Consider the following 24,166-nt stretch of genomic DNA (forward strand, 5'->3'; position numbering starts at 1 on the left):
TCGCCAGTCGAATAAATATGAAGAATGTATACAAAATCGGACATTAAGTTGCTCTGTACAAATAAACAACAATTATGTTACAAATATAATAATACGATATGCCCTAATTAGACTTAAAAATAAAGAAAAAAGGAAAAAATAGAAAAAAAAAACTTACATGTCAATAGAGTATAAAAATATCACAGAAAAACAGAATTTCTACTTTTTCCTTTTTTCATTTTCAAGTTTCATTAGCGCATATCGTATTATTATATTTGTAACATAATTGTTGTTTATTTGTACAGAGTAACTTAATGTTAGATTTTGTATAATTTTCACTTGAGGAGGACCTAAACCAAGAGTCGAAACGTAGTGATTAATTTTATCAAATATATTGCCAGTTAAGGCCGAATCAATTAAAGTTTCCACCTTCTATTTCTTCATGAAACTATTAAACTTCTTTTATTAATAATTTTTTTAATAAACAACGAGTGCTGGCTAGAACCTTTACATCGTCATTCAGAGTGATGAACTTGATGACATATTAAAAAATTATTGAAATCGGGAGTGGCTCCCTTTTTGTAAATAATTACCAAAACCTAATTTAATCCAACCCACATCTTCTCTCTCTCTCTCTCTCTCTCTCGCGTGGACAGTTGAAAACGCATGCAAAACCTTCTTTTATTAAACTTCTTTTGTTAATAATTGTTTGATAAACAATGAACGATGGCTGAAACCTGCTGTAGGTTACTCAGGAAGGTGACCTCTATAATATATGTCAAGGTTAAGATGATTGAAACTTCCTCTACACTAAATAATAATTATTATTAGTAGTTATTATTATTGTTATTTTAAGTATATCTTACAGCGTTATTTTATTTATTGTTTTGTATATGAAATAAAATGTTGCGGATATTGTTGCAAAACACGTTTGCACGTTTGATTACTTTGATTATGCTACGCTCCTATTTGCCTTGATCAAAAAATTGCCGTTTTTATAACTAATTAAAACTATCTAATTTCTCCGATTTTCTTCTAGAAATCCTCGAGTCCCGTGTCGGAATGGTATTTTACCTGGGATTGATTTATCAAAATGGGCCGAATATCCGGCAACGAGTCATGTTGCACAATACGTGAGTAATCTAGCCGATCAGTACGGGCAGTTGGGGAAATGAGAAAGAGTTACTGTATTTCTTTCATTACTCTGGAAAGAAAAAGAGCTTAAACGAACATCAATTATTCAACTGAGTTTCAACAAGTAATCGAAACTGAGTTATGAGAAAGCTGAGTAACCTTTAGGTAACCCCCTAAAATATCTCTTATGTACGTTCATTTTACTCTATTTTTTTAAGTAAGAGGTTGAATATACACAGTGCTGGACAAAATAAATCATACACCTTTGAAAAAATTGAATTTGTTAGTGTAATCATTTTTTTAACAAGCAAATAGATTAGTAGATACAGGAAAATCAAAGTATTTCGAAGTAAAGAAAATACGAAATAATAAAAACTGTGCTCAATTTGTTTCTAAAAATTTAGTATTCAATATTGTTACATTGTGCCTTGAACAAAATAAATCATATATTTTAGAAGTAATAGTTAACAAACAAATAACGTTAACTATGCTTAGTACTTGGTGTGACCGCCTTCAAGCTTTTCAGCTTTTACTGCCACTTCTAATCGGCGAGATATATTCTCGACTAAGTTTTTCATATATTCGATCACTTTCCTCCCAGGCCTTCTGGAGTACGATCTTTTGTCAGTTACGTTCATTTTATCCACGTTTAAATGAGCTTACATTTTTCAATAGGGTTTAAATCTAGTAATTGTGGCGGCCATTCGAACAGTTTACTTTATTGGATTTGAAAAAAGCAGTTTTCTTTGCCTTATGCTTTGGATCATTATCTTGCTGGAAGGTAAAGTTATTTTCTAAACCCAATTTCAAAAGAGATTCTTCCAAATTCTCGCACAATATATCGATATGTCCTTCAACTGTTTGCCTTCAAGTCGAGCCAAATTACTGATACCAGACCATATAAAGTACTCTCATACCATGATATTACCACCTCTATGGTTTACAGTCTTCTGAATATTTACTTCTTTGAGAATCTCACTAAGCTTTCGCGGTGTAAGAAAATAAGGTGATGTAACGGGCCTTCCTTGGTTCTGATTTTAGTGAGGTACTTCATAATTTTCCGCTAGAGGTACTGGCAGTCTAGTTTGGCAGTCTAAGGTCTCTACAAGTCGCTGCACCAATTCACACATGCTTGTGTGCCTATTACACATACCATTGCAATGCTTTATATTGGTGTGAGCTTCGAACTGTCAGCGCTATGTGCGGTCGCTGTGCGAAGCACTCTGCTAACATCACACGATTCTTACGCGAAAAAGTACTTCGTTATATCACCTTCCTTTCTTACACCGTGCTTTCGCTACATTCTAAACCGCCATTTTTGTCCGAATAACTCAAACTTGCTTTCATCAGACCACAATACTTCTTTCCAAAAGAGGCATTTTCGCGTTCTTGACTCGAATTGCTTTTCCTTATTTATTTTGTTGATAAAAGAACGCTTTGAAGCAAACACGCTTTTTAATCCAGATTCCCTCAGCCTGCGACGCACAGTGCGACTGCTGACAGTCAAGTTCATCGATTCCACAATGTTTTGTGATGTTAGGTTCGGATTTTGTTTTACCATTCGAATGATTCTAGTATCATCATGAAAAGTTGTAGCTCGCTTTCGATCTTTTCCGGAATAGTTTGCCATAGTCCCATGTGTCTCATATTTTTTTCAGATGTGCTGCACTGCTCCAACAGAGATTGAGTATTTATTAGCAACTATCCTAAAAGATTCATTATTGTTGGTCGCGATGACTAAATTGCGGATATCAAGAGAAATGTGCTTCCGTGACATTAGTCTTACTCACAGTTACTACTAATTCCGAACACGTAAATTTTAGATGCAATGTAAACAAACAGTAGAATGATGAATAATAGCAGACAAAATGTAAATATTGACAGTTTCCTACATTGTATTATGTAAGTGAATGATTTATTTTGTCCAGGACAATATGTAACAATATTAAATAATAAACTTTTTCCAAAAAGTTGAGCATAATTTTTATTACTTCATATTTTCTTTACTTAAATACTTTGAAATGTTTTGATTTTCCTGTATCTAATAATCTATTTGCTTGTTAAAAAAATGGTTTAACACTGATAAATTCAATTTTTTGAAAGGTGTATGATTTAATTTGTTCAGCATTGTAATAAGTTCGAGGAGTGAAAATTAAATTACACATGATACAATGGAACATAAAGTTGACCAACGTTTTCCGTAATTATGATCCATCATTCTGAGCAATTCGTATTTTCATAAACCATTTTAATTTAGATGGTGAAAGTGATACTTTTGACCATAATAATTCATATATTATACTTCAATTTTACCGTTACTTGTTAAAACTCAGTTGAATAATTGATGTTTGTTTAAGTAATTCTACCATTACGATATCAATTACTATTACAATAGCAAATTCGGACTTAATTTGGATATAATAAGATATCAATACATCGATTAGTTAAAGATATATCAACTTAAAAACTTAGAATAAAACAAAACCCAACTTTTAATTAAGAATATTAGGAGTCATGTATCATATTTTGTGCGACAGATAACATTATTTATAAAACTACGAAAATTACGAAAATCTCACAGATCATCATTATACTACTCAAAAAGCTTAGATGTTCAGTGTTTATTTATGTGTTATTTTATGTATTACATTTTATTCTCTACTACTTTATCAGCACCGATCCTTTCGTTTATTTGTATATGAGAACTATTTATAATTATGTAATGTCACAATTTTAATACTGTGTTTGATTGTATAATTTTAGGCAATTAAAGCTTCCTTCACAAACTTCAAAATTATATTATCATTCATTTTTATTTAAAAGATTGTTAGTTAAGAAATACACAATAATTTATATATAAATGCAAATAGTTTAAGAATGTTAAGAAGTTGGTTAAGAATATCTTTTTATTTTTATTTTTAATTTTTCACATTTTAGTTTTAATTTAAAAATGGTAGTTAAGAAAGTTGGTTAAGAACGATAAGTTATATATAAATATAATACACAATAATACACAATAATTTATATATAAATTTTAAAAACATGCTAAAGTATCGGATACATCATGCTTTTGTGACGTCAGCCGCGTCACGACTAATTTTTTTTTCAAAGAAAAAAGTTATTTTTGGTTACCTCCATTCGTGCTTTTGTCGTTTTTCACTTTTTTGTCGTATTCGCTTTTGTCGTAATATCATTACGTGCTTTTTTTTAATTAGAACTTGAAATATCTTTTATTTCGTATTCAAGAGAGTTTTTGTATCAGTATATATATATTTTTTATATTACATGCGGAAATGTAAGCGCTTAAACGCCCGTGGGAAGACTATTGTTAATTTTTGAATTTATGGAAATTTTCGTTGACACGTTGAATCGACAGCTTAATTATTAATCGTTCGATAACGGCCGAGATATTAGGCGAAATCAATTTAATTTATTCGCGGATAAGTAGCGTCACTCGTAAGACATTTATATCGGTTACCATTTAAAGGAATTTGTTGTAAAACGCGAATTATTAATGAAACTGTATTAAGCGATACGTTACTGATCGGCCCTAAAGCGCTAAGGAGCGGTGTTCGCCGATCGGCCAATCGATTAGGGTCTTCTATCGTCGCTCGATATTCGCCGCTCGACGCCCCTCGGTAGCCGTGGTTCCTGGCCGCTGACCGCGACGTAATAATCAAAATAGTTCAGGAAGTCATACGCGTAGCACGTATCGATCCGCGATCACGCCTTTTCTTTGTTCATCGAAAAAGAGAATTATTCGACGATCAGTCAGTCGCTTAGCCGAAAGCCATCTCGAGCGTGAGGCACATACGCACTATCCAATTGACCAGGACAAGAGATGCCGTTTTCCTCCCGATAATTATTGCAAGGATCTCTGCAAGGATATGCGTAATGTATACGTACCTAACCAAATTTATTGTAACAGGACGATAAAATTCGTGCGACTCCTTCATAATTATTTTCGGTGAAATAACGTTGTCGGGTTCTCAACCAATAAATGCAATAGTCAAGTGCGAAACATAATTGAATCTCATCATTTCGTGTCCTTTTCATTTATTATCTAATAAATTATCAATCAAGTCGTTTCATCCGATATTCCTGTGGGGTTTCCGCTCGGCCACGGCAGGAAATATCTCGAGTACGCTCAAAATTTTCGATAAGTCGTAATTTTTGATTAAGATCACACTTTCAAGTAATTTCGAAATTTTATTTTCGTGCTGGCCAGTGGCACTGGGTCTTGGATCGTGATCCTTCGACCCCACTGGTGGATTCACGCGCTACGTAACAAAAAAATGTTACAGTCGGACAATAACGGACGTAACACTTCGTTTTTTTGTTTACATTACATTTCAACTCACAAATAAACTTTATCACAAATTTGTACAAGCATATATTCGTTCATTTATTATGAAATTTGACTATTTAAGCTATTGGCCCCATTTTCGAGGGCGGTCCAAAAAGTAATGAGACAAATGCTATAAGAAACAAAATTGTATTTTTAATCTAAATTCACATGTTTTTTTTTTAAATAGTCCCTACTGAGTGTAACGCACTTTTTCCAGTACATTATCCACTTTTGGAAGACGAAAGTCAGTCCATCTTTGGGAATCTGTTTGCATTGCCCTTCCACTGTTTTTATAACTTCTTGATCCAAATTTTTGTCCTCTGAGCTCCTTCTTGATTTCTAGGAAAAACTAGAAATCACGGTGCCAAATTCGGACTGTACGAAGGATGAAGAACTATATTAATCTTCTCATCCTTTAAAACTTGGCAGACAGTTTGCGCAACATAGGGCATTATGGTGCAATAGAATTTCTTCAATTTATTCGGACGGTTTCTTCTAAAGTGATACAGCATTGATTTTAATACATCGATGTAATAGATGTATGTAGGTGTTACGTCCCGCCGATAATCCAACATAAAAGTTAAACTACCAGGCCTCAGGATATGTAACAAACACGTTGGCTCCTTTTATTTTTGAGCCACTCTGCCTTCACCGAGTTTACTCTGGGATAGTGGAGCTACGAGCAACTGATTCCTTCATTAAGTCAAAAATAAGGATAATAGCGATAATAAAAAGATAGTAAAAATGATAGTGGTAATAATGATAATAATGTAAAAGAAATAAAATAATAGAAATAATAAAATAGTAATAGCAATGATAAAATGATAAATATAATAATAATAGTAATAATATCAATATATTTAGATTATGCCGCCAGAGCAAAATTAATAAAACTTCTTCTTCCAACGACCAAAACTGGCTATCTTTATTCAAATTAAGCACACAACGTTTCGACCACCATCAGTTCTTGTATGCGATTGATCTGATTTTGAAGTCGACCTGTTTTAAATTTAATGGACATTATTATGAGCAGATTTTTGGAAGTCCCATGGGCTCACCATTATCACCGATTCTTTCTGACATGGTTCTAGACGATTTAGAAACACATTGTTTTAATATTCTTGATTTTAAACCTAAAGTTTATTGTAGATATGTAGACGATGTTTTTATGATACTACCGACTGACAAAATTTAACGAGTACTAGATGTATTTAATGATTATCACCCGAGATTGCAATTCACTTGTGAGATTGAGAATGATGGTTTCATCCATTTTTTGGACACTACTGTAATTCGAGATAACGGGAAGTTAGTTACTAATTGGTATCGTAAACCTACGTCTTCAGGTCGCTATGTTAATTTTTTCTCTAGTCACCCTGAGAGTCATAAGATTGGTGTCATTACTAATTTGATTGACCGAGCCATACTGCTGTCTGATGTTAAATTTCATAATGAAAATGTTCAAGTTGTTCTTTCTATTTTATTGAATAATGGTTATCCGTTATATTTCATTAACAAAAATATTAATATACGTTTAAACCAAATTAAATATAATTGTAATAATGTTAGTCGTGATATTTCTAGTGAGAAATTTATGTGTTTATCTTACGTTAAGGGATTTAGTGAGAAGGTCCGTAGATTATTGAAACCTTTTCAATTTAATGTTAGTTACAGTGTTACAAAGAAACTAGGTTGCTTAATTAGACGAGGCAAAGATGAGTTATTGAAGGGTCAGAAAACTGGAGTTGTCTATAAAATAAATTGTGTTGATTGCGATTGTTGTTACGTTGGGCAGACTAAGCGACATTTAGACACTCGTTTGCGGGAACATAGATCTGACATTAAGAAGCATGAGTCTAATTGGTCTGTTGTTAGCAAGCATCGCAATTTTAACAACCATGATTTTGATTGGAATGGTGTAACTATTTTGCATCGCGAGAAGCATGATGGTAGACGGAGTCTGGCTGAGATGTTCTTTATTAAGAGGGATAATCACACCATTAATTTGCAAAAGGACACGGATAGTTTGCCGGGTGTTTACGACCGTATTTTGAAAAACACTTAGCCGGTATTCCTTCTCTGCCACTCGCTTGCTCACCTTCGTCGAGTGCGGACATGTTTCCAGTGTCGTATATGTGATCTTTTATTTTTGCGGTGTCATTTTCTACCAGTAAGTGTTATCTATTGCTTATTTTTATTTTTATTTCTGTGTCTATTAATTTAATTTCGATGTTATTAGAAAATGACATATAATTTGTAACACACTTGATAAGGACCACGAATAGTGGTCGAAACGTTGTGTGCTTAATTTGAATAAAGATAGCCAGTTTTTGTCGTTAGAAGAAGAAGTTTTATTAATAGTAATAATAGTAATAATAATAATAATAATATAATAATAGTAATAATAAAATGTTAATTGAAAAATTATTCTACTTCACTAACTGAGGTAGGGAACACTCACGAATATAAAGGAGTCCATGGCTCAGACGAGGAATCAATCCGAAGTGCTCAATATTCAACGTATATGAAATAGTATGAAATGGTATTATTATCAACCGTGAATTGTTGAAGGAAACCGAAGTATACCTATCCTCGGTTGTAGGTAAGTGGAGACTTGAAATAGTGGAGACTTGGACTGATAACTCGGAGTATCCAATCAGAAAAAAAAAATTATAATTGATAATGAATAGAGTCGAACTGAGACTTGTACAGCGAATATAGAGGATGGTGTTAACTGCTTAGGAGATCGATGAATACTACTTGAAGATTCGTTGCTCTGGACCTTTGTTCATTAGTCAAAAGGGTGGGAGTCGTCTTTGTCCCATGGAATAGATGATGCAAGTAGGATGTTTACAATTTGGTGTTTATCCTTTGATCGGCCAAGTCTCTCTTATCAAATTCTTCCATTGCCGATAGGAACCTTTGTGACATCGATCGGTACCGCTTCAGAGTGTTTTTTAGAGTGTCTCAATGCTCCATGCAATATTTCGATTTAGAACTTTTGATGTTATACATGAATTTACTTACTTTGCTACGCATAATGAATATATATACAGGGTGTCCCAGACTTACCGAATCACCGGTTCAGGGTAGATTCCTGAAGTCATTCTAAGACGATAGTTCCTCTTGCAAAATGTCGAGGGTGGCATAGTTTCGGCGCTACGAAGGGTTGTAGTTATCCTATCCTTGTGCAGAATTTTCCCGCGTTCAGTGACGGTAGGTCGAAGGGGCCCCGCGCATCGCGCACACTTCAATTTGATTTTAATTTTTCGCGGCTGTTCACTGCGTGTTTCTATTCACTGCACAATGTCCTGCAAGCACTGTATCCTGTTCCTATAAGCACTGTTCACTCTTCAGGGTTAAATCCGAAGACCTTGCTGGCCAAATCACTCGCTCCGCGTTCGATCCATTTATCCGCGTATGTCTCTTTAAACGCACTTCCACATACGTGTACACCGAGATTTTTACGCGTTACCGTTCAACTTTCTGCGACATCGGCAGTACGATCGACGAGAAAAGGCGAACCGATCGCTTACCATGTTGCACGAAATCGCGATACACGAGGAACTGTTAAAACATACGTGAAGTGCAGCGCGCCTCCGCGATGACAGAAAATCAATATGAGCGATGCGAAGCGCATAATAAAATTGTATCGTAATAAAATTATAAGAAGTGATTCATAAAGACGATACAATTTACGGTACAATTTATTAAATAATTATGATTTTTATTTTTGATACGCTTGGAATCTGTCACCACGCAGCATACGATGTTTCGCGAGATCCCGATTTATCTGTGGCGAGCATAATTATTTAATAAAATTGTAAATTGTATCGTCTTTATGAATCACATCTTATCGATATTAGTGCAGCGCGCTTCGCATCGCTCATATTGATTTTCTGTCATCGCGGAGCCGCACTTCACGTATGTTTTGACAGTTCCTCGTGTATCGCGATTTCGTGCAACATGGTAAGCGATCGGTTCGCCTTTTCTCGTCGATCGTACTGCCGATGTCGCAGAAAGTTGAACGGTAACGCGTAAAAATCTCGGTGTACACGTATGTGGAAGTGCGTTTAAAGAGACATACGCGGATAAATGGATCGAACGCGGAGCGAGTGATTTGGCCAGCAAGGTCTTCGGATTTAACCCTGAAGAGTGAACAGTGCTTATAGGAACAGGATACAGTGCTTGCAGGACATTGTGCAGTGAATAGAAACACGCAGTGAACAGCCGCGAAAAATTAAAATCAAATTGAAGTGTGCGCGATGCGCGGGGCCCCTTCCACATACCGTTACTGAACGCAGGAAAATTCTGCACAAGGATAGGATAACTACAACCCTTCGTAGCGCCGAAACTACGCCACCCTCGACATTTTGCAAGAGGAACTATCGTCTCAGAATGACTTCAGGAATCTACCCTGAACCGGTGATTTGGTAAGCCTGGGACACCCTGTATATATATATAGGGTGTCTGATATCTGAGTTACCAAACGAAAAGTGATGGTAAAGTAGGTTAAACTGAGAAGAAAAGTCCTCTATCATTTTGCAAAATTCGTAATAGTTATTAAGTAATAAGCAAAATTGTCTCGGCGAATGAGTGAACGAGAAACGAGCGGCACGCACCATATGACACCGCATCGAAAAAGTATTGTTACTTCGTTTTTCGGTGATAGGAAAATGATGCGCTATCATTTCCATATCACCTTGCGGTAGATAGCTTGGTGCGTTTTTGTTATAGGGATTTCCCCGATAGGCCTATCCACTCTCATTACTCAATGCAAGAACTGAAAGATGCACACCTAGATGAAGTAGTAATTTGTTTTGCACGAAGAGTATAATACATACCGCAAAAGGAATGCATTTCCGTATTACACATACTAGTACCGAGGTTTTTTCATCGAAGACTCACAATTCTTTTCCTTTTAAATGCGATGACGCACTTATGCACCTTTGTGTCGATATTTTAAATACAATGTACGCACGTTGCACATTTTTTGATACGTTGTGTAGGATATCATTCATATCAGCGAAATCACTATGTATAAATCCGAGCTGCATGCATACTCATTTTTCTTCGCTAGCCGATGAACTATCACATTTGTGTACTTTCGAGCAGTTAATATTATTGTCGCCGTCAAACTCGGAAACACAAGAACTTTACGCAACTGCATACGTACACGTTTATACTTTTTCGGCGCGGCGTCACATGTCGCGTGCCGCTCGTCGCTCGGTGCGTCCGGTCTACCGCTTCTCGTTCGCTAATTCGCCGAGATATTTTTGTTTATTACTTAATAACTATTGCGAATTTTGCAAAATGGTAGAGGACTTTTCTTCTCAGTTTGATCTACTCTACCATCACTTTTCGTTTGGTCACTCAGATATCAGACACCCTGTATATTTTAAAAGTTGCACTCAAATTTTTCAGAAACACTGAGTTAAATCGAAAAATGTTTCAGACAAAAGTTGTTTGGTTCAAAGGGGGACATAAGACGGCGTCATTGGTTTGACCTTGAGTGAACGTGTCAAGGACATATGAAGGTCAATTTTGTTTTTTTAAATTGAAATCCCAACTTTTTATTGTAGATTCTGATTCTCCATCGAAAAGTAAGTAACTTTTGTTTGAAACATTTTTTTAAACGCCCTCCTTATCCCGAAAACTCAGGTTCAATCTTTGGCGGACCAATGATAATACTCATTTTATAACAGACACTGAAGTTTTTTTAGTATCTTACTGTTTACCATCAGCATGTGCGTGCGTGCGTGCGTGCGTGCGTTCCCAGCCAACTAAGGCAAGATCGATCACAGATCCGGCCAGTTAAGGCAAGATCGATCACTAATCCGGCCAACTAAGGCAAGATCGATCACTGATGCGGCCAACTAAGGCAAGACCGTCGTGGATCCGGCCAGTTAAGGCAAGACCATCGTGGATCCGGCCAGTTAAGGCAAGATTGATCACTAATCCGGCCAACTAAGGCAAGACGTCTGATCCGGCCAACTAAGGCAAGACCGTCGTGGATCCGGCCAATTAAGGCAAGACCGTCGTGGATCCGGCCAGTGAAGGCAAGACCGTCGTGGATCCGGCCAGTTAAGGCAAGACCGTCGTGGATCCGGCCAGTTAAGGCAAGATCACTGTCGAAAGCAAGGCTTTGATAAACTACTGTTTTATCTCATCAACTGTTCAAAAATGCCTCCATTATTTTCAATAAATAGTTGTACTTGTCGTTCAAAGTTTTGAACAGTTGACAAAAGTATGTTTCTAGGGATATTTCTACAGTTATCAATTATCCGTTGCCTCATGTTTTCCCTAGTAGTCGGTTGTTCTGCGTACACCACGTTTTTCAAGTAGCCCCATAGAAAAAAATCTGGACTAGTCAGATCTGGAGATCTGGGGCACCACTCAACACATCCTCGAATTCCTATCCACTTTCTTGGAAATCGGCGATGTAAAAATTGTTGAATCCTTCTGCTCCTATGGGCTGGCGCGCCATCGTGTTGAAGCCACATACGTTGTCTTGTTTGCAGGTCAACATTCTCCAAAAGAATTGGCAATTCATGTCTTAGAAAATGTAAATAGTCGGTTGCGTTGACGTTTCCCTCGAAAAAATAAGGACCAATCAAATAGCCATTCACAACTGCACACCACACAACAAGACTCCAGCGATGTTGATGTCAACTTCACGATACCAATGTGGATTTTCTACGGACCAGTAATGACTGTTGTGTCGGTTCAGTTGGCCGTTGTTGTGGAAAGTAGCTTCATCAGAGAACATTACATATCTAAAAAAATCTGAATCATGAAGTATCATCGTTTGGGCCCAATTGCAGAATGCTAGCCTTCGTTGGAAATCATTAGGCATTAAGCACTGAGTTAAAGTTATGTGATAAGGATAGAAACCGTGTAGAGCTATAATTCCTTGAATCGTGGATTTTGGAATACCTGATTGTCTTTCAATTTGTCGCACAGAAATATGGGGATTTAGATTTAGCATAGCCAACACAACGAGAACTCGTGGATCATCTCGTTCAATTACACGACGACGTTGTCGGTTTATAGGAGGACGCTGTCTCTCACGCCTCTCGATTCTGGTAATCACTACATCAGCTGGATGCTGATATCTGTTAGGAAAGCGTTGACGATACAATTGTGCTGCTGCACGGTAATTACCACGGCATTCTCCGAGAACTAGAAGAATGTCAACAATTTCATTTCGTGTGTAATCTGGCATTTTGCAAATTAATAAAAGAAAAAAAAATTTTTAGAATTAATATTTTTGAATGAATACCTGAACAACAGACTACGCAAAAAATCATTCACAGCACGAGAAGCGCTATACTTGAGCAGCAATCACACTATTGACGAGATTTGCTGGTATTTACGGATACACAAAGCGGAAACTCAAAGTTGTAGCGCTGCGTATCCGCCGAGCTAGGCCTCGCTCGAAACTGGTCCGACGAAAAAATTTCCAGTCTGATACTCCGTTTCGGACATGGAACAACATCGCGCTCGAAATGGCGCACCTACATTTTCTCGTGGTTATCCACGATGCGGATTTCAATTACGCGTATTTTAATTTTAATCGGAGAATGACTTCTCGAGTGCGGCTAGAGCGGCACCTTTAATCGACGTTTAATTAGCGCCGCATGTCGCCATCGCTTCTTCAGCGAAGCAAATGCTGCACACGTGATAATTATTGATATACCGTGCGTTTCCGTAAATTCTCCGACGCGTTTGCAGCTGAGCGAGGCTCAGCTCGGCGGATACGCAGCGCTGCAACTTTGAGTTTCCGCTTTGTGTATCCGTAAATACCAGCAGGTTGAACCTGAGTTTTCGGGATAAGGAGGGCGTTTAAAAAAAATGTTTCAAACAAAAGTTACTTACTTTTCGATGGAGAATCAGAATCTGCAATAAAAAGTTGGGGTTTCAATTTAAAAAAACAAAGTTGACCTTCACATGTCTTTGACACGTTCACTCAAAGTCAAACCAATGACGCCGTCTTATGTCCCCCTTCGAACCAAACAACTTTTGTCTGAAACATTTTTCGATTTAACGCAGTGTTCTGAGAAATTTGAGTGCAACTTTTAAAATGGGACACCCTGTATAGTCTAAGGCATTAATTTACTGAATTATTTGTCTATTGCGTTTCCTTAGTTTCTGCAGTCGCACTTTTTATAAAATTTTTTTGATTTCTGGATTATGTGAATGTTTTCGAATCAAATGATTTTTTAAATTGGTGGTGTTTCCACCAGATCCACCAGACTTTACATCAGTAGAGCAAATTTTACAAATACCACCGCTGGATGTTTGATAAAAAAATGCCATACAGCACTTCCTTTTTTTAATGTAGGTGCCACTAGAAAAAAAATATATTTTTGTCTTTCTATAAAATTTTTGCAAATATAGAAATCGGAAATTGGAAAACTTTTTAAGTTATGATCTTTGAGGTTATGATCAACGTTTATGAAATTAGTGATTGCAAAATATACCTACTATTTTCTATACTTTTTCTTGTCTAATAAACCACCCAGTTCCAACACCCAGTTCCACTTCTCAGTACCAATTATCAATACATTTATTAATTAATATTCCAGGCATTCCGTATTATTTGCAAGCAGGTAACATCAAAAATGCTATGAGAGGAAATGAAAGTGCATGACATGAAAAATCACAACACCACAACCAATGCATATTAAATACAATATTTCTACAGTGCAGACTTATAATTCTATACGTACCTAATAAGTGCAACGATCACTTCTGTATCGTGGAGAATCGCACTCACTGTCACTCTCTGCCTTTAATATATTACAAATCGACCCTGCAGGTTATTAGATCGTGTAGTTAGGTTTGTTCTTTTTCGCTGCGCTTCTGAACTAGTTCAATAAGTTAAAATGAAAGAAAGATATTACATATTTGTTACGTATTTCACTTTAACTTATTGCACTAGTTCAGAAGTAGCGAAAAAGAACAAACCTAGAAAAAGAAATCCGGTATTTTCTTTTTCAGTATGTGACACTCAACGTCGTGTTTCGCGCAGACTCAACTACTCATCTCGGCAGGGCGAACGCCGAACCGCAGACTAGTAAGGGTGCCATTACATGAAGCGCGGAAACGCGGAATAGAATAGTAACCAGATTCCCGCGTTCCGTTCCGTCTGTTTTGATTGCCTTGTATTACATGGAGCAGATTTTGAGCGGAAAAGCGGAACGGAAAATTATAAAATATTGTAGGCTCTCTTTATAAAATAATGTCTTTATTAGGTTAATGTTCAGTACTGCGATTGATCGGTTCGGCAGTTTGCCAAGGACTAACTGTCCTTGATCGCTCGCTTCGCTCGCGCTTGTCCTGTGGGCGGGCCGAGTATCCTCGAGTCGCGCGCACGCAGGCGTGGTCGCTCGCCTAATCTCGCGTAGCAACATAACAATATCGGCTCGCGGCCGTTACAAAAACATTACCGTCGTGGATCGAAATCTTCCATCGCACGGAAATAAACCTACAATATTAAGTTTTAACGATATTTATTGATTAAAATTCTTATATTCAATAGATAAGCTGAAAAGATAAGCATATTAATAAAAATTACAATTAATTAAGTGAAAACAATGTTAAAAAATAAATAAAAATATCTATTTGTCACCATACCGTTCCGCTTTTCCGTGCAAATAGTGCTCCATGTAATATAAGGCAATCGAAACAGACGGAACGAGCACTCAAATCATTGTCAATGTGAACACAGTATTCCATCAAATTTCGGAGTCGATTGAAGAAGAAAGTTTTTATATATTTCGATTGTTTTATTATTTTAAAAGTGACAATATAATATCAAGTGACAATACAATATCATGGATTCAAACATCATGTTGATGATTATTATGAAGTTTCTTATACAAGCACGGGATGAACCGATGAAATATGCAGAGATAACTATGAAAAAAGTTATTTCAATGTATATTTTATATATTTACGTTACAAGAACCTGCAAGAAGGCAAAAAGAACCGTAAAATGTGGGTACGGCCTATTTTTACTGAGAGAAGACTTCTTCAAGGTGCCAGCGACAATCTACTTGTGGAGATGCGATTGGGAGATCCTGAAAAATATTTAAACTATCTCAGAATGTCACCAATAATCTTTACCGAATTACTCAATATTGTTGGACCACTCATCGAAAAACAACATGTAGTTCGACAACCAATACCGACCAGAACGAGATTAGAGGTGACTATACGATGGTTGGTATCTGGCGACAGCATGACATCACTATCGTATGCTTATCGCATTGCCCAATGTACGCTATCACGAATTATTCTGGAAACTTGTAAAGCAATTTGGCTCTCCTTAAAAGAAAAAGTTATGATTGATCCAACCGAAGAAAATTAGAGTACAATTGCAGAAGACTTTGAGACAAGATGCCAATTTCCACACTGCATAGGCGCTATCAATGGGAAGCATGTCGAAATTCAGGTATGTATATTATCAATTTATTTATAATAATTTAGGTTCAATATATTACACATTGATGATGCAATTATGTATGTTTTGAAATAAGTAATGTTTTTATCACAATGATGGTTTTCAATTTTGCAGGCACCGCCTCGTAGTGGTTCCTGCTACTACAACTATATAAAGGAAAGCATAACATAAACTTGCTCGCAGTAAGTGATGCCAAGAACCGCTTCACTTTTGTGGATATTGCAGCAGAAGGAAGGCAAAGCGATGGAGGTGTTTTTGAAAACAATGGGTTGCCGCATTTGCTTAAAACAAATGCTCTCCATATCCCTCTACTTACACTTCTGAATAATATGGATTTGGATTTTTCGTACGTTTTGTTGGGAGATGAGGCTTTTCCTCTGAGCACACATATGATGCGACCGAGTGGCACCCGTTTGGCCACGTTAATATTGACCACGGTCCCGATTGACCACGTTGAGATTGACCACATTCCGATTGACCACATTGATATTGACCACGTTGCGATTAACCACAGTCCCGAATGACCACGGTCCTGATTGACCACGTTGATATTGACCATGGTCCCGATTGACCACGGTCCCGATTGGCCACGGTCCCGATTGACCACGGTGATATTGGCCACGGTCCCGATTGACTACGTTGATATTGGCCACGGTCCCGATTGACCACGGTGATATTGGCCATGGTCCCGATTGACTACGTTGATATTGGCCACGGTCCCGATTGACCACGTTGATATTGGCCACGGTCCCGATTGACCACGATGACATTGGCCACGATCCCGATTGACCATGTTGATAATGACCACGGTCCCGATTGACCACGTTAATATTGGCCCATCGTACCGATGACTTGACAGTGTTTGCGTGGGGCGGGTACTGCAAGTGGAAGAGCTTCGCCTTCGGCGAAGCACCTTCCACCTGCACCCCCGCCGAAAAAAATATAAACAAACTTCAGGGGGCCTACCCCGCCCGCGGTGCACCTCGATTGGCGTGAAATGTTCAAGGCACGGACCTCGTTGAACCTATGCGGAATCATTTACTGATCATTAAAAATTTTTCGTTCATACAGTTTTATTATTAAACAATCGTGCAGTGTCTAATAGTGCGGTGTCCAATCGTGCAATGTGCGTGTGCAATCGTTCCGTGTGCAAACGGTATACGCCTGTTCTGATTTCTGATTTCCAATGTGTGGTCAATCGGGATTGTGACCAATGTCAACGTGGTCAATCGGGATCGTGGCCAATGTCATCGTGGTCAATCGGGACCGTGGCCAATATCAACGTGGTCAATCGGGACCGTGGCCAATATCACCGTGGTCAATCGGGATCGTGGCCAATATCACCGTGGTCAATCGGGACCGTGACCAATATCACCGTGGTCAATCGGGACCGTGGCCAATATCACCGTGGTCAATCGGGACCGTTGTCAATCGGCACCGTGGCCAATATCAACGTGGTCAATCGGAACGGTGGTCAATCGGGACCGTGGTCATTCGGGACTGTGGTCAATCGCAACGTGGTCAATATCAACGTGGTCAATTGGAACGTGGTCAATTTCAACGTGGTCAATCGGGACTGTGGTCAATTTCAACGTGGCCAAACGGGACGCTCCCGATGCGACCATATCCTCGGAGTGGACGGCTAAATATCAGCAGAAAAATTTTTAACTATCGCTTGAGTCGAGCAAGGAGAACAGTTGAATGTGCTTTCGGGATTTTGGCTGCAAAATGGAGAATATATCGTCAACCTATTGTTACATGAACATCTACTGCCGTAAAAGCTATACAAGCAACAGTTGTCTTGCATAATTTTATTATTAATAAAGAATTGGACTTACCACTTGCAGAAAGAAGGTATTGTACTATACAAAAAGAAGAGTTAAATCTCCTGGCTACAAGTAATGGATTAACAGATGTAAATTATAGAAATACTTCACAACAGTCTGCAGCAGTGAAAATTCGAGACAACTTTACTCATTATTTCGAGCATGTCAATCCTCTATCATGGCAATGGGATAAAGTTTTAACTAACAACTTTTAAAATATGTAGTTTTCATTCAACGCACTAGTAACTAACTGTATTAATTAGAATTTTGTATTTGTATTTTGTTAAAGTATATAATTCAAGAAAGTTTCTCATGATATTCGTACGTAATCTGTTTTTCCGATATATATTGTGAAAATTTAATAGTATAGAGCAATTCATACAATATGTATAATGAACAACAATGTAATAAATTGAATAGAAATATATATTTTATTCTTTATAACTTACATATTACACGAATTGAACAATGTATTATATTAAACAAAACGTATCTATTTGGCACTCGCCCTCTCCCCAAGCTCGGCATCCTCCTCTTCTATGGCAATATCCATAAGCCTTCTTTGCAGGTTTCTGCGTCGTACGTAGGATAGTCGGCGTAGAATGTCGCCAAGCTGGTCCAAAAAACTGTCCACTACATCACGTTTTTTGCTCGATACTTCGTCAATGATACTAAGAAATTTATTCTCAATTTCAGCTTGCCTTTGCACATCTGTAATTAATAATATATGCGTATATATAATAAGTGTCTAATAACGATCCGAGATTGATCAATATATAATATTAATTCTCTTTTTTCTATTCCATTCTATTATATAATGGATATTTTCTATTTCCTATTGCCTGTTGCTTAGCATTGTGCAAGAGCCTTTACTTTTCCTTTTTGTTCCTGACAATGCAGATTGTGATGAATCTGACGGTGAATATGAAACACCCTGTATGGAATCATCAAGATCTGTAGAATTTTCAGCAGTCATGTCCACTTGCATATCTTCAACATGGGATGAATTTGCTTCCAAAAGGTGCTGGACGGAGCTGACAGTTCTGAAACAAAAATAATAATTTTATAAATTATTAAATCCAATTATACATAATTTGAATGTTTGTAAAATCTTAGTTCAAAAATTAATGTGGGAACATTCCATTCTAATCAACTAAAGAACGAGATGTAAAAAGGATAGTTTGTGATAAGATATTGTAAACGTATTTGATGGTAAAATCATTTTTTAAATTATATGAATATCTGAAAAAATGTAAATACTTACGGTGTCGTCTTTACGGTATCATCGAGAAACCTCATTTCTTCATAATGAGCAAACGAACTTCGTAAAGGATGGCCAGATTCTGCTCCTGATCCGCTTCGTACGTATCCTTGCATCTTCTTTCTAGCCTTTATGTACGAATCTCGCAGGTGTTTCCATCTCTGCTTAACTGTTTCCATAGACAGAGATCCTACGATTATACAGAGAATTGTCTATTATCAAGAGACACGGTAGTGTCTTGCGCCAAGTATACGCGCAGCGAGACCGCACCGTGACTCTTTTACGCGAAGCGACGCTTTCGCAGACACTCAGATTATTAGATCTCAATAACCGCTGAACGGATCAACTTCTAAGTAGGCTCAATGGATAGCTTGGGGTCGAATTATATAATAAAAGTGTTTTTATTTTTCTTGTACATGCCCTACGAGCGGAGATATGGCGATGCAAAGTCTTAAATTAGAAAATTTCATTTAAGAAACGTCGTTATCATCGTCGTTTGTACAGTTCGTTCTTTTCAACGAGATGGCAGCAGCTAATATCGGTTTTCTCGCGTGCACCAGAGATGCAAGATAGCATGTACGGATGTACGACGCGGTCCAGTTGATGCTTCAGATGCTTTAACTGAATTTGAGCCGCGGCCGCGATCTGGCTTCAGTACATACCAGAGATGCGAGTTATTAGTGTTTACGACGTGATGAAGCGCAAGAAGTAGTTGAGTGAGTTCAAGTGCAATAGTCCAGCACTGCAGCTATAAAGAACACATGTCAAGGAAGATGTGAGACCGGGCGGAGGATCCGAACGCAGCCAAGGAAGACATGTGCGGCTGTAAGTACGTTTTGGTTATGTTGATTAGCTGTCAATAATTTTATATTTACGTTCTTCATGTCAGTGTTACCAGACTGTTCGCAACCTGCTAATAATTGCATTTCTGTCCTTTATCAATGATTAATTTTATTTATTGCATTTCTGTTCTTTAATCGATAATTAATTTTATAAATGTTCTATCTATGTTCTTCATGGTAACTGTTCGCAACTTGCTAATAGTTTATTGCATTTCTGTTCTTCTATTGATGATTACTTTTATAATTTTATATCTTTGTTCTTCATGGTATTGCTAAATGTTTATTGCATGTGTGTTCTTTTAGTTTATTGCACTTCTGTTCTTTTATCGATGGTGAGGATGACAGCAGAAGAGTGATGTGAAAGTTGGATGGATGTGGAGAAACATTTAGAGATAAAGAGTCAAGCATGAGTTCCTTTACGATGGTGAGGTTGATGCCGGAAGAGTGATGTGAAGCTGGGATGGATGCTGGATGGATGCAAAGAAAAATATAAAGATAAGGACATAAATTTTATATATTTTGACCTATATTCTGACGTTCAGCACGTTAATCATTGTTTTTTTATCGATGATTAATTTTATAAATTTTATATCTAATAGTTTATTGCATTTCTGTTCTTTTATTGATGATTACTTTTATAAATTTCATATCTATGTTCTTCATGCTACTGCTAAATGTTTATTGCACATCTGTTCTTTTAGTTTATTACACTTCTGTCCTTTTATCGATGGTGAGGATGAGAGCGGAAGAGTGATGTGAAAGTTGGATGGATGTGGAGAAACATTTAGAGATATAGAGTCACGCATGAGTTCCTTTACGATGGTGAGGTTGATGCCGAAAGAGTGATGTGAAGTTATCATTACAATTATACTACGTCCAGCGAGAGAACGTTATCCGTCTGCGCATAGGCGGGCGAAGTGGGGATAGCGTGGCGTAGTGGTGGCGTGTATAATAGCATTAACGCGCTTGTATTGCGGTGTAGTGGAGGGTCTCTAGGGAGGAGATTTGCGCGGAATGGATGCGTTTTCGTCTGCTCCGATAACGTTCTCTCGCTGGATGCAATATACAATCATTACATTCGTGTATATTCGTTCCGATGTTTCGCATCATCTTCACCGAGTTTCCTTCGCTTCCTTTTCGTTATGACAGTTACATGTAGGCAGAGATATATATTATTGTTAATATGTGTTGTAATTGTGTAGTTTATTTACGAAGATATTTACGAAGAAAATCGTTTTGTTAGAAAGAAACTCGTTTTGTTAGAAGTAAGATGATTTTATAAGATGATGTTGAAACAGTATAATTGTCTAATGGCAAGATTGGCTGTGTATTCTGTAATTCTTTCAAACACGAAATTCTTTCAAAAAAGAACTCTACAAAACTAATGCTATTAACAAATCATTTTGCTGATAATAAATGTTATTAATGCCGTTAATAAAAAGAAAAGAATAACATACTTCACACTACAAAATGTGTGAAATCACAACAAAATTACCTTTTTAAAAAAAGGTATAAAAAAGCGCCAAGTATAAGCACCCGAAGTTCTTTCAAAAAAGGACTCTACAAAACTAATGATATCTTTTAAACCCCAAGTTCTTTCAAAAAAGAACTCTACAAAACTAATGATATTAACAAATTGCGCCAACTACAATGGGTATTTATGCAAACCAGAAAATCTATTACTTTAGTTGGGTATTTATGCAAACCAGAAAATCTATTACTTTTTATTATTACTCTTTGGCCGATATTCATTGTTGATTCTTATTTAAGACCATCTTAAGTACATTCATAAGATATTTGAATTGATACGAATAAATATTTTAATACATATACATATATAAATATGTCAATACAAATGTGTTTTTTGAAAATACTTGGCGCTGCTAAACCAAATAAAAACTTCTAAACAAATCGAACCAATATTTTAATTGCCTTATTCTCTTTCTTCCTCTCTTGTGAATGTGTGTGTGTGTGTGTCTCTCTCTCTCTCTCGTGTGCGCGCGCGCGCGTATGTGTTATGTGAGACATTAGAGTTAAGTATAGAATAAGTGTAATTAACTACATTTGTACATATATTTTATGTATTTCGGCAAGTTGTGTAAATTAAACTCTAAGCAAATTATTGTAATGTTTAGATTATTTAAATACTAAGAATTTTTTATTCGGTTTAGCAGCGCCAAGTATTTTCAAAAAACACATTTGTATTGACATATTTATATATGTATATGTATTAAAATATTTATTCGTATCAATTCAAATATCTTATGAATGTACTTAAGATGGTCTTAAATAAGAATCAACAATGAATATCGGCCAAAGAGTAATAATAAAAAGTAATAGATTTTCTGGTTTGCATAAATACCCAACTAAAGTAATAGATTTTCTGGTTTGCATAAATATCCATTGTAGTTGGCGCAATTTGTTAATATCATTAGTTTTGTAGAGTTCTTTTTTGAAAGAACTTGGGGTTTGAAAGATATCATTAGTTTTGTAGAGTTCTTTTTTGAAAGAACTTCGGGTTTGAAAGATATCAGTTTTGTAGAGTTCTTTTTTGAAAGAACTTCGGGCGCTTATACTTGGCGCTTTTTTTATACCTTTTTTTAAAAAGGTAATTTTGTTGTGTTTACTTTTACACGCAGATAATATTATTCATAAAAGTCATTAAAAATGATCTTACCATCAAATGCGTTTACAATTTCTTGCCATAAACTTTCTTTTTTTAATCTTGTCCTTTCGGTTATTGGAATTGAATGATCCCATAAACCTCTTCGAGTCCGCACCAGTTCAATTAGTAACTCGTCTTGTGTGAGTACTGATTGCGTTTCAGATTGTGAAGCTCCTTCATGTTGCACAACACTTTCAGTTTGATGTCTCTTTCCTTTAACATAAATAAATAAACAACTAAAATTATCGCGAAATGACTCAATTGACTGTTCTGACGTACTATACGTACTCATAGTAACCACAGCATTGCTGTTAACATTTATAACATGTATAGTTTCATTGTATGTCTTGAAACAATGGTGGTCCAAAATTGTTCCACCCCCTTAAAATGAAGCCGCAATAGCCACACTTTGTTGCCTGTGAACAAATACAATCGTTTAATTATCTTTATTTTACCTAAAGTGAGGTTATGACTTTGCAATAGGTGTTAATAATTTGTTATTCTGTTCAAATTTAATATTGTGTTTCCTTACGTCATTTCATTATTATTTTTACAAAAAACTTGTTTGTTTGTTTGTTTTTACAAAAAGCAGTACAAAACCTAAAGTTAGGTTACATTTACGTGTTAATTCTATATCTATATCGAAAGAAGTGTGTAAATTACAGAAACTTTTCTCCAAAAATAACAAGCTACTATATGTTTACTGAGTACTAAAAAGCATTCAAATACTTACTGGACCATCCATTTAGAAAATTTTTATTTTCTATACACTTTTGTTGAGTCCACGTGCACACACGGTAACGGATTCCGCGGATTCCGCTCAAGTGTGCGGAAAGAAACGACTCAATTCGCGGAAACGCGGAATAGTTACTTTTCTAGCTACAATTCTCTTCCGCGTTTTCGCGCTTCATGTAATGGCACCCTAAGTGAAGCCAGATCGGGTACGCGGCCTCCGACTCACCGTAGTGGAATGACACACACAAACGATGAACCAATCAGCGAAGCGCTGAGCGCACACGTAGGCGGTTCTCGCTTGTGTGTGTCATCCCTTCCACTACAGTGAGTCAGAAGCCGCGTACCCGATCTGGCTTCACTCGGGCCGCCGCAGACAGAAGTCGTCAAGTCATTTTGAAAAAAGAATCGACTCGTCGATTCTGAGTGTGAAGGATCGATTCATACAAGATCGAAATAGTAAAGAATCGATTAAAAAAATCGATTTTTTGGACCTTTTGGATCGATTCTGGCAGAACCGAATCGAGATCGCCAATCCCTATTATAAATATACTTTTATATATTTTTTACTTACAGAGTAAACTTCAGCAGAAATCTCTTCAAGTTCAAGCACTTCAACGAATTGGTCATTCGTTTCTTGAATGTTTCGGTTGGTTGACATATTTTCCTCAACGGTTTTGTGATATCTCTTTAAATGATTAGTTAGGTTAGTGGTATTGCCACTACATCTAACTTGCCTTTGACATAATTTGCAAGTAGAACTACTACCACCACGTGAATCTCTTATAAAATATTTTCATACACTACTTTTTTTCTCTTTACCCATTTCAAACTTTTCGCTCCTTATTTGCTTTTTATCGCCCTTTCTAGACAACCTCGAGGAAATATAAGAGATGCCATTAATATCACGT

General features: G+C 36.8%; 3 protein-coding genes across 6 annotated transcripts in view; 2 read left to right on the plus strand and 1 right to left on the minus strand.

The window, feature by feature from the left end:
• The window catches only part of LOC105280833 (chorion peroxidase), a 62,582-nt gene extending 58,675 nt beyond the window's left edge, over window positions 1-3,907 (plus strand). Inside the window, exon 14 of the mRNA XM_011341652.2 lies at window positions 1,019-3,907. Within this exon, the coding sequence (XP_011339954.1) occupies window positions 1,019-1,154 (136 nt within the window). The 3' untranslated portion in view covers window positions 1,155-3,907. The remainder of the gene's footprint in view (window positions 1-1,018) is intronic.
• Window positions 3,908-13,339: 9,432 nt separating this feature from the next.
• LOC113562374 lies at window positions 13,340-15,905 on the plus strand. Its single transcript, XM_026971789.1, has one exon. The coding sequence runs from the start codon at window positions 15,462-15,464 to the stop codon at window positions 15,834-15,836; it is 375 nt and encodes a 124-aa protein (XP_026827590.1). The 5' UTR covers window positions 13,340-15,461; the 3' UTR covers window positions 15,837-15,905.
• Window positions 15,906-18,163: 2,258 nt separating this feature from the next.
• Window positions 18,164-23,992, minus strand: LOC105280836. Of its 4 annotated transcripts, none has more exons than XM_011341657.3 (6): window positions 23,830-23,992; window positions 22,812-22,939; window positions 22,536-22,736; window positions 19,020-19,206; window positions 18,629-18,798; window positions 18,164-18,466 (listed from the first exon to the last, which is right to left on the minus strand). In XM_011341657.3, exons 2-6 carry the CDS (start codon window positions 22,813-22,815, stop codon window positions 18,249-18,251), a joined length of 780 nt encoding a protein of 259 aa, XP_011339959.1. In that variant the 5' UTR covers window positions 22,816-22,939; window positions 23,830-23,992; the 3' UTR covers window positions 18,164-18,248. The 4 variants fall into 4 exon arrangements, with proteins under 4 accessions (XP_011339959.1, XP_019887692.1, XP_019887690.1 ...); XM_020032133.2 differs by lacking the exon at window positions 23,830-23,992 and adding an exon at window positions 23,257-23,489 and having other exon boundaries at window positions 19,020-19,185; XM_020032131.2 differs by lacking the exon at window positions 23,830-23,992 and adding an exon at window positions 23,257-23,486.
• Between the last annotated feature and the right edge of the window lie 174 nt (window positions 23,993-24,166).

This window comes from Ooceraea biroi, chromosome 8, assembly GCF_003672135.1.
Source record: "Ooceraea biroi isolate clonal line C1 chromosome 8, Obir_v5.4, whole genome shotgun sequence".
Taxonomy (NCBI): Eukaryota; Metazoa; Arthropoda; class Insecta; order Hymenoptera; family Formicidae; genus Ooceraea; species Ooceraea biroi.

Bases quoted from the DNA above. Each gene is read 5' to 3' on its own strand.
- LOC113562374 (XM_026971789.1), top strand. From the start codon at position 15,462: ATGTGGGTACGGCCTATTTTTACTGAGAGAAGACTTCTTCAAGGTGCC.
- LOC105280836 (XM_011341657.3), bottom strand. The intron at 18,799-19,019 runs GTAAGTATTTAC...TTTTTGTTTCAG, and splicing joins GATACCGTAAAGACGACACC to AACTGTCAGCTCCGTCCAGC. The intron at 18,467-18,628 runs GTAAAGGCTCTT...TATTAATTACAG, and splicing joins GTCAGGAACAAAAAGGAAAA to ATGTGCAAAGGCAAGCTGAA.